The sequence below is a fragment of the Lolium rigidum genome, chromosome 4, assembly GCF_022539505.1.
Source record: "Lolium rigidum isolate FL_2022 chromosome 4, APGP_CSIRO_Lrig_0.1, whole genome shotgun sequence".
Lineage (NCBI taxonomy): Eukaryota > Viridiplantae > Streptophyta > Magnoliopsida > Poales > Poaceae > Lolium > Lolium rigidum.
This window is the reverse complement of record NC_061511.1, coordinates 214888185-214898848: the sequence shown is the minus strand read 5'-3', so window position 1 is coordinate 214898848 and position 10664 is coordinate 214888185. Positions and strand designations below refer to the sequence as shown.

The 10664-nt window shown below is 45.6% G+C and overlaps 2 protein-coding genes across 3 annotated transcripts; one reads left to right on the top strand and one right to left on the bottom strand.

The window, feature by feature from the left end:
* Positions 1-2407: 2407 nt before the first annotated feature.
* Positions 2408-7659, top strand: LOC124707030 (mitogen-activated protein kinase 17). 2 transcript variants are annotated; one of them, XM_047238695.1, is made up of 11 exons: positions 2408-2489; positions 3332-3737; positions 3836-3966; positions 4054-4113; positions 4587-4736; positions 5187-5342; positions 5451-5588; positions 5677-5750; positions 5917-6018; positions 6647-6830; positions 7273-7659. In XM_047238695.1, exons 1-11 carry the CDS (start codon positions 2472-2474, stop codon positions 7336-7338), a joined length of 1485 nt encoding a protein of 494 aa, XP_047094651.1. In that variant the 5' UTR covers positions 2408-2471; the 3' UTR covers positions 7339-7659. The 2 variants fall into 2 exon arrangements, with proteins under 2 accessions (XP_047094651.1, XP_047094650.1); XM_047238694.1 differs by lacking the exon at positions 2408-2489 and adding an exon at positions 2975-3163.
* Positions 7660-8626: 967 nt separating this feature from the next.
* Positions 8627-10664, bottom strand: LOC124648234 (probable auxin efflux carrier component 3b). Its single transcript, XM_047188027.1, has 4 exons — positions 9331-10664; positions 9018-9261; positions 8858-8934; positions 8627-8743 (listed from the first exon to the last, which is right to left on the bottom strand). The coding sequence occupies exons 1-4, from the start codon at positions 10662-10664 to the stop codon at positions 8674-8676; spliced, it is 1725 nt and encodes a 574-aa protein (XP_047043983.1). The 3' UTR covers positions 8627-8673.

The window sequence follows — 10664 nt, the reverse complement described above, 5'->3', positions numbered from 1 at the left end:
TCTCGAGATGCTTTGAACTTGCCCTTCTCAACCTTGATGACCATCATCACTTGATGTCATCCTCCACATGGGCTATATGAGATCTTGCTTTTGATGCATGCTCATGTAAAGATACCTAACCCAAATAGACAACAAACACATATGATGGGTTAGTTCACAAAGCATAATTAACAATGCTTATCATACCACAACGTAAAACATACGAACAGAACTAGCAAGATTTAGGGATTGGTATTTCAGACGATGCGGACTCAAAAGGAAACCTAAAAGCTGGAAAGGCTTAGTCTCCAGTAGTACACTTAGATCACATGATCCAATGTGGTATATTATTTATGCTTCATGTGTTGATCAACTTGAATGTAATATCTTCTTTTGGTCTTGGCCAACCTTGTATCTCTTCATGCTCTATCATAATATCTTGATCATTCATTGCTTAACACATAAGCTGGAGCATGGTTAACTTGAGGTCCACATAAGAAGTCATCTTCATTTCTTCTTCTTGATCATATCATATTCTTCTCTTCAAATCGATGATCTTGATTCCAATACCCAAGGTATATCTTTATATTCATGGCATCCACACTTGAATCCAACACATGAACTATAAGAACTAGCTATGCAATATTTCTTCATATAAACTCGTTAGTCAATAAAAATTGTCATTAATTACCGAAAACACGCGTAGGGGAAGTGTACCTTCATAGTTATGTAGTCAATTGAGGAAACCTCATGGGTATAAAATGATGTCAACTAGTGTTTCCGATTGGAGACGTGGCTTGTTCAACTTTTGTTATCTCTCTGCAAGCGTTTTGGATTGGAGATGGCCAACTAGTACATGGCCCATGAATTTCTCCGTCACGTCTAAATTCAACCATCAATTTGACCAATTAAAACATATCATTAAATTCATATAGAATAATTATTTTATGGGCATAATTTTTATTACATTAACATTTAGTATATGATAAATTATTGGTCAAGGTTAAAACATGCAAAACCGATAACATCACGTCCATTGGGAGGGAGGAGTAAAAAGCAAGCGGATTCATCGACCCAACTGCAAGAATGATGGTTACAAAAAGAAAAATCTAGCAATCTCTTGCCTTGACAATGCTTGAATACAAGCTTTCCCTGTCAAACCTTACCCCTCCATCGAAGGCTCTAGTAGGTTCTTGAGAAGCTATCTCAATTCTTTGATGATGATAAAGCAATGTCCGGAGATAGATGTTGCTAAAGGAATAAAATGGTAATTTTGGAGACCCGAGGGTTTAGAATTAAAGAACTGGGGCATAGCAAAAAAGAAGGACATGAACCAGACATGGATACCACCTGAAATGGGAAAGGCAAAGTTGAATGTTAACGGGTCCTATGACAAGGCTAATGGATTGGGTGCGGGGAACGACGCTGAGAGACCACTTAGGCTAGATGATCTATGTTGCATGTCGTCATCTTGAGCAGTGCCGTGATGCCACAGAAGTTGAACTTATGGCCATTGAAGAGGGTTTGAAGCTTGCGTTACATTGGTCGAACACTTTGGAGATGGACTGTGTTGAAGGCCTTTGAACTGATTAAGAAAAGGACGTCAAACTTATCGGCCTATGCCTTCAGAGTAAATGCAATTGGTAATTTGATCTGGGAAAGAAACACTAGAATAGCTAAAATTGGTAGAGTAGCAAATGATGTTAGCAAGGAGTTAGCTAAGATAGGTAGAACTCAGAAGCGAACTGTGATTTGCAAATTTCCCTGAGGAAGTTGCAAAAGCCAACACCCATGATTGTAACTACTACTTTCCCCCCTAAAAAAAGTAGCCGTGTCAAAGCAGTCCGCATAGATGGCGATGGATAATTGAATTGAACTTTTAAAAAGAGCGTAAAATAAAATTTAGAAAGAAGGAGGCAGTTTCGGACGTGTGCCCCAGTCGCTGGATTCAAACGCCGCCTTGCCCACGTTCCGGCCATCCCCAACCGCCCACTTGCCGGCACGCACGCAGGCCGACCACCGCACCGCCACCGCCACCCTCCCCGCGCGCCGCGGCCACCTGCTCCCTCTCCCTCTCTCCCCCCGCCGCGCGAGACGCGCTCGCTCGCTCCGCGCCCCCGCCTTCCCCGCCGCCCAATGCGCGGCCCCGCCCGCGGAATAGGCAGCGGTGTATGGGCGCCCGCGCCCGCTCCCTCATCCGCTGGCTCCGTCACCACCGCTCCCGCCGCGTCTCCTCCTCCTCAGCCTCATCCTCTTCCTCCTCCCACCTGACCAATACAACCACAACCGCCAGCACCGACCTCCGCGCCCACTCGCTCCCGCAGCAACCGGGGCAGGACGGGGTTGACGACGCCGAGGTCGACTGGGAGGTCGCCGCCGGGGGACCAGACTCCGACTCCGACCCCGAGGACTACATTGTGTTTGAGGAGAACAAGGCGGGCGGACTGCGCGTCGTTGTGCCCCGCGCGCCCGTGCGCACCAAGCCGCCACGCATGGATCCGGGCAAGAAGGTGCGTTCTTGGCCCTGCTTCTTTCGCCCCTGCCTCCTTCCCCTCCACCCCTCCGCCCCGTGATCTTGTCTGGATAACTTCGCGCGCGCGCTGCTAGTTCAATGCCGTTTCCCCACCGATCTCTCTAGGTTCAACTCTCTGCCGTGCCTGCAGGCGTGATCTACCGCGCCTGAACTCCGTCGGATCCCAATGTGCTTGCTTTCTTTCCAGTTCTTGCGGATCTGCTTGGTTAAAATTGTATACTGAATTTCATATGGCAACACCAATCTTGGATCATTGTTAATGCCAGTACTGTTAGCCTGTGCAAACTGTGCCACCCAATCACATCAATGCGCCCGTGACGGCCTAATAAAGCGCGGCAATTAGGACATGTTATCACGGGACCCCTGCCTTTTGCTGTTCCTGTCTCATCTGAGACCAGCATGATGCAGGCTAGAGGAGGTTGTGCTTTCTTCTTTTCAATTATTGGTTCCTCTTGCTTTTGGACGAATTCCATGGTGCAGCATTTGCCACCTTCTGATAGATATGAGAAAAATTGGTAAAACTGTTCAACCACTTTCTACTTCAATCCAAACCCAGCAGTAGGAGCAAGAAGCGGTCTGAGTAGTTCTTCAGTTGTGTGCATGTCTTCTGATTCCGAGCCCAGACTTTTATGCCCATCAGCATCATTTTTGGTAAGGCCAGCAGTATCATTATTGTTTTTGGGTGAGGCCATCCCACCGATTGGAATGTTCCATCACTTCTTTTTCTCAATACATTTTATCAATGGTAAAGAAGTATGGTAGCACTATCTAGCGCTCTGAACTAATGGTGCAAATATGCGTTTGCTTCTTCCTTTTCAGACCTCGGAATCCGAGTTCTTCACGGAGTATGGTGAACTAAACCGGTATCAGGTCAGTGAGGTTATTGGCAAAGGGAGTTATGGTGTAGTCGCCGCTGCCATCGACACACAGACTGGTGAGCGTGTGGCGATCAAGAAGATCAATGACGTCTTTGATCACGTCTCCGATGCCACCCGCATCCTTAGGGAGATCAAGTTGCTCCGGTTGCTGCGTAGCCCGGACATAGTTCAGATCAGGCACATTATGCTCCCCCCTTCAAGGAGGGAATTCAGGGACATATATGTAGTCTTTGAACTGATGGAGTCGGATCTCCATCAGGTAATTAAAGCGAACGATGATCTCACACCAGAGCATCACCAGTTCTTCTTGTATCAGCTACTCCGGGGAATGAAGTACATTCATACAGGTAGTTAAGACTCCACAAAGGAAATTCATAGTGGTTCACTGGACTTTTTCCATGCGATGTCACTGTACTGATCGTTTGTTTACGTGATGGTTTTGCAGCCAATGTTTTCCATCGGGATCTTAAGCCAAAGAATATTCTAGCGAATGCTGACTGCAAGCTGAAGATTTGTGATTTTGGCCTTGCCCGTGTGTCATTTAATGACGGGGCTCCATCAGCCATATTCTGGACGGTAGCCATTTTAGTAATGTTGAGTAGGTGGTATTTATTCTGAGCATCCAAATATATGTTTCTTATGATTTTGCATGCCTTCTCCCAGGACTATGTGGCAACTAGATGGTACCGTGCTCCAGAATTGTGTGGCTCATTTTTCTCAAAGGTAATGTAACTTTCGTTCCAACTTCATACTACCAACAAGGATACCCAGGCTATTTCATGAAAAGGAAAAAACAATGACCATACTGTAGATTTTCTTCCATAATTGTTATATTACCATGATACGTGTCGATGCAAAAGAGCAATACTAGTTGATTTTGTTAATTACGTATGCTTATTAATTTCCATGTGTGCAACCTGTCATAACTGCTAGTACAGTTCTCAATTGTCGGTTCAATCTGTCAAGATCTGTAATTTTGTATGTTGTTCTTCCGATCTTAAAAAAAATCCTTTAAAATCCAAAGAATATATTAATTATGGTGTTTTTTCCTGTTCTTTCATATAATCATAATATTGAATTTAGAGGCGTGGTGTGGGTGCTAATATGAACTTGGTGATGCACTTGGTTCTAATTTCATGTGTCTGCATGTTTAGCAAATGCTAAAAGAAGCTGACTGTTGACTTTGAATTTTGCAGTACACTCCTGCAATTGATATTTGGAGCGTAGGATGTATATTTGCAGAAATGCTCACAGGGAAGCCACTCTTTCCAGGGAAGAATGTTGTGCATCAATTGGATCTCATGACAGATCTACTTGGGACTCCTTCAGCGGAATCCCTCTCTAAGGTATATTAACTCCGCACTAGTTAGCAGCAAGTTAGGAAAGCATTTGGAGTTATATATTTTGCTACATATGTGGTTTTATCATTTTCTATGCTAGGCGTTACTTTCAATTTTCATATATTTTCCTTACATGAGAATTACCTGCGATGCCAACCTTGCATCATTAAACCTTGCATCATTAATTCACGTACATGGTTACATATTTTCCAAATATGTGAATTTCCTGCAAAACTGCCAACCTTGCGTTGGTAATCTGTACATGGCTATGAATTATTATTTCCTTATTCCATTTCTTATGGATTTTTAGTTACTGAGCAGTACCTACAGGATTTGGAACGAATTGGCATCAATATCAGCACAATCTCTTGCTATCTTTTATATTTTTTTGATATAAAATGGAATATTAATTGTGAGGAAACCAGGTCTTTTACACCATTTTACTGAATGCTGCAGATACGGAATGAAAAAGCTCGGCGATACCTGAGCAATATGAGGAAAAAGCCTAAAGTTCCCTTAACCAAAAAGTTTCCAGGCATCGATCCTATGGCTCTTCATTTGCTTGAGCGTCTTCTTGCTTTTGATCCTAAGGATCGGCCAAGTGCTGACGAGGTAGGAATGGCTGAGACCAATTTCTGTTCACCTAAAGATGTATTACAGCTTTGAAAATGTTGGGTAAACTACTATTCTCAATACTGAGATATGAAAATATTCTTCAAGGCCCTGACAGACCCATACTTCACTGGATTAGCAAATTCTGAGCGCGAGCCCATAACTGAGCCTATCTCAAAATTTGAGTTTGAGTTCGAGAAGAGAAAATTGGGCAAAGATGATGTCCGAGAATTAATTTACAGAGAGGTACCATTACTCAGTTATTTTGTGGAGATATACTAGAGCTGCTTTGGTCTCTGTAGTTTACTAACAGTCTGTTAGTTTTTTTTATTAGATTTTAGAGTACCATCCTCATATGTTGCAAGAATACCTACGTGGAGGAGACCAGATGAGCTTCATGTACCCTAGGTGAGACCACTATTTTCCTTCACAAACAAGATTCACTAGTGCTGAGAAATTATGATGACTATGCTTTACTTCTTTTTCATACACTTAATTATGCTAGTTATATTATGATTGTTTGAGGATATACTGCAAACTCTGATGTGTATGCATGTATGTTTACACTTGACAGTGGGGTGGACCGTTTTAAGCGACAGTTTGCTCATTTGGAAGAGGGTGGTGCAAAGGGTGAAAAGTCCAGTCCACAGTTGAGACAGAATGCTTCTTTACCAAGGCAATATGCTTTCACTGAAACTGAACTTTATACTTCCAAGGCAGTATTTCTGTCTGTAGATTGCATATGGAGACTTACGATGAACAAGATTATTTGTGTTCTAACCAAATTTTCTTTCATTTGACAACCTAAATGTTGACCAACGGGGGAAGGATCCCTCCCTTGGCTATACTTTGTTAGGTAGATGAGATCTCACCAGCGATTTTTTTCACGCGGATAGCACCCCGTTTAGTCCGCGTGCTTTACCTGCGACTCGAACCCAGGTGTCCCGGGTGAACACCCTTATATATTTTTCCGAAAAGATGAGTCTGTTTGGACTAGGCGGGATATGCAATTCGTTACGCATGTAAAATATGCATAGATGCAGTAGCTTTCAATTCCATATTCTGTGTATATTTTTCTAATCTTTGAGGTTGACACAGTAAACCAAATAAAGACTGTTGTAGTATTATTATCTATTTTTCTATAGGAAAATTGGAAGTTGCCAGAGTTTTAAATCAAATATTTTTGGACACTGAACCTGATAGAGATAAATGTTTCACATATTTCAATGTTGATATATATAAATTTTAGTCATCCTACAAATAGGATTTTTTTTGTAACTAACAATTCTTGCATCTTGTCTCAGGGAAAGAGCAATAGGCAATAAGCATGGGGACAGTGAATACCAAGTCAAGCTGAATGCAGGTGAGAAGGCAGGACACGCATCAGTGACAGATGGAATAAGCAAACCCCAAATGAGTGCTCGAAGCTTAGTGAAGAGTGAAACCATGAGCGCTTCCAAGTGTATAGGTGAAATAAAAAATAAAGATGTAAGTTCAGTTCATCCTTCGTTCCCACACTACTTATATGTTGTTATGTTTTTTCCTTACATTCTTTTGCAAGAAATTTGACTTTCTTTTCTGATGGAAATTGCCGCTATATTTGAATTCCATACTTTAAGGCTGTTTACATCCTTTATCCCTTTAGAGTGTTTGTATTACGATATTATTTTGACAAAAAAAAACAGCCGACGCTGTATTTCATTGCGACTACAAGTAGTAAAGGGCACAAAGCTGTACACGACCAACAAAAGAAAGAGAGAAACAAACCAAATGCAGAAAATAATATTAAAGATTACAAAGTCCCCAGGCCTCCTCTCCCATTAGACTATTTCTTTAATGATCTCACTTGAACAGGATCTCTTCAAGATATCTCTATCTGATTTGAAGAATTTATTAGTTGATGCTGCAATTTCCATTCTTCATTTTCCAGGATGATTCAGAGAACTTGGATGAAGGCGACGACGTCTCACAGAAGATTGCTCAACTGAAAACCTAATTTTCGAAGGTTACACAAGTGGTCAGAGTATATACTATGTACAACAGCATGTCTATAGGTGCTCAAGATCAGAATGATCTTTAATTGAAGCCAAGATTTCTATACAGACAATAAGACCATACATCTCTGATGGTAACTTTGTTGTACTGTAAATTTTCTACTCGTTTTTGTACTTTGACAAGAACCATGTCTAACCGACAAACTAGCTCCTTGTCCTTTTCTTGGAGGAGCTACACGAGCCTGTACAATTTTGTCAGTGTGAAGTACCCTGCCCCTATATTCTGTTCATATGTTATTCCTTGATCTTGAAACCTTCTGCAATCAGAAATATCTTCGCCTCTGTTATCTATACAAATGATCGTATAGAGATGCTCTTGGCATCTGTTTGTCAAATGTTTCTCCTGTTTTCCAAGATTACTTGTTTCAACTGTTGCCATTAGCTATTGTAATCTTCAACAATGTCAGTTATTTCAACTCAAGCTGCCAAGCAGCTTTGCGAGCGGATGTTATCAGTCCTCTGCAATCTATAGATCATCATGAAAATGCATCGCCAGCCCCGTTTGCTCCAATGTCCTAGTTGAAGTTATAAAATTATTAAGGTGTGGTTGTCTAGGGACATTGAAGTGAGGATGATTGTACATCAATTTGAATTTTAAAGGATACATGTGACATTGATATACTTGTCGTTGCAACATGATAATTGATCTTGTACATAATTGTACTCCTACCATTCTGTAAGATACATTAGGGTCCATGAACAATAAGTTGGCAAATAAACCGAATCTTTTTTTGTTAAACATATTATTTTGATGTTATAACGGGATATCGTGGATAGTGCCATGATACCCTGTTATAATAGATCATGCCTTTTTATGACAATGCAACCTGTAGCACATAGTACATATAGGCGTACTTGGAATTATCTTATGATACACATTAAAAGTTTTCATTAGTAAATTGACAATTTGATCAACTTAATGCTTGTCAAAGAAAGAAAAATCATTAACCATCACATGCCTCAAAAAGAATGCACTATGACTGAACTATGACAACCAAAATAGTGTTTTTAGGCCGTTCACCTTTTTTCCTATTGTAAACATTGCTTGTAATCATGACATTAGAAATAGTTCTGTTATACGGTCAACGAAGCACACGAGATTGTTCTCTAAGCATAATGTTTGTTTTCCTGTAAATAAAAGCTAGAAATGCTATCTTCAACTGAAGTTTCTTTACATCTCTGTCTTACATGATGAAAAGACTACCAATTATGTACGAACATTTGATGCCTGACATGGGAGAACATTCCCTCTACAAGATCACTAGATCAGTCATCCTTCATAGCAGCCCAAGAATTATGTAGTAGACCAGGGCGATCGGAAGAGCTATCAGCATGCCGAATATGACCCTGCAGTGGAAATAAATTAATAAGTAAATAAACATTTGGAATGATATTTAATTTTGTATAAATCGAGCCACATTCTAATTGTGAAAAAAATCAAATGGTTGTTGAATGGCTTACCCGGTGCAAAGAACGGCGGCATGGAGATTGTACTCCTTGGCGAACACGAACGGCACGATCCCCTGTGGCAGAGCCGCCTACGTAGCAGCACGTAACGTAAAATCGTGAGACAAGATTTTGCACGCTCTGCCCGGCAGGCGACACGCACGCAGTTACGTACCTGGACAATGGCGATGCGCAGCAGCGTGCCCCGGAGGCCGACGGCGACTGAGGCGACGGCCATGACGGCGGGGCCGGCGAGGAAGCGGACGGCCATGGTGGTCGCTGCGACGGTGTTGCCACAGGCGATGATCTTGGGCTGCATCGCCATGAACAGTCCGAGGCTGAACATGGCCATCCCCAGCCCCGTGTCGGAGAGGATGGAGATGGAGTTGGCCACGATGGTCGGCATGGTGATGTGGAACCTGCAGTAAAGAGATTTCAGATGATTGATCCGTGAGATCGTCCGAGGATCCACTGAGATATTCAGTTACCGGAACTCGATGAGCGACCAGGTCAGGCCGACGACGCTGGCGTACGTGTTGGGGTTCCGGATCAGCCGGCGCCAAACCATTGTCAGGATCAGCCGCAGCATCACGCCCGCCGGCGGCATCGCGCCGCCGCTCTCCCCGCCGCCGCCGTCCTTGGCCGGCTGATCCTGATCCGTTTCCGTCGTGCCGGATTCCAGCGTTGCCAGCGCCTCCTGCCCGGCCGCCTCGGACTTGACGCGCTGGCCGCCCGGCAGTTTGGTGGACGGCACGTCGGAGGGTGCGAGCCGGCGGCCGCTCTCCCTGGCGCCGCTGCGGAACACGGGAAGGACGCTGACCTCCGACGCGCCGGAGCCGCCAGAGCCCCACTGGAACATGTGCAGGTTGTCCCTGGGGTCGTCGACCGGTGTCACGGCAGCCGCCGACCTTGGCCGCGGCGCGTTGTAGTCGTCGAAGCTGGCGGACGGCCTCGGCGTGTGCTGCCTAGACGAGTTGAGCGAGAACAGGTCCGCCGCGCCGAAGCTGGACATGCGCACGGCCGGCGGCATCAGCGCGCTGGCGCCGCCGCCGCCGGTGGTGGCGGAGAAGTCGCCGTGCGTGAAGCTGGATCCCCTGGGCGTGTTGTTCCGCGACGAGCTGACGGAGTAGATCTCGACGCCGGTGAGGTTCGACGGGCGCGGCGACAGGACGGACCGGCGGGAGAGCGACGCCGCCGTGGACCGGCGCACGACGGACACGCGCAGGCTCCCATCGGGCGCCACCTCGGCCCGCGCCTCGGCCTGGCTGCCGTCGAGGGACACGACGTCCGGGTCGACGCGCACCGCGGCCACCGCCTCCGGGAACCTCCCCGCGATGAGAAGCCGCGCGGCGCGGAACTCGAAGAGGAACAGCAGGAGCGTGTACCAGATGATGCACTGGAGCACGACGAGCTGCACCATGAGGTCCCCGGCGTGCGCCCCGTACATGGCGACGAGGAGCGGGATGCCCATGATGAGCGTGTTGGGGAGGGTGGAGAAGGAGAAGAGCGTGATGGACCAGTCGAGCCCGGCGGGGAAGGAGAGCGGGAGGCGGGACCAGACGGCGAGCGCGGCGAGGATGAGGAGCTTCTGGAGCGTGTCGGCGGCGACGAAGCGGAGGTCCATGGCGTAGAGGTCGCTGCCGGAGATCACCTTGAAGGAGAGGAGCGGGACGGCGAAGACGGCCACGAAGCGGTTGATGCCGGCGCACTGGTCCGGGGTGATGACGCCCCACCACCGCACGGAGCCGTAGGCCAGGATCATCGCCACGTACAGCGGCACCACCGCCGCCAGCACCGTGTACAGGTCGTGCAACGATATCAT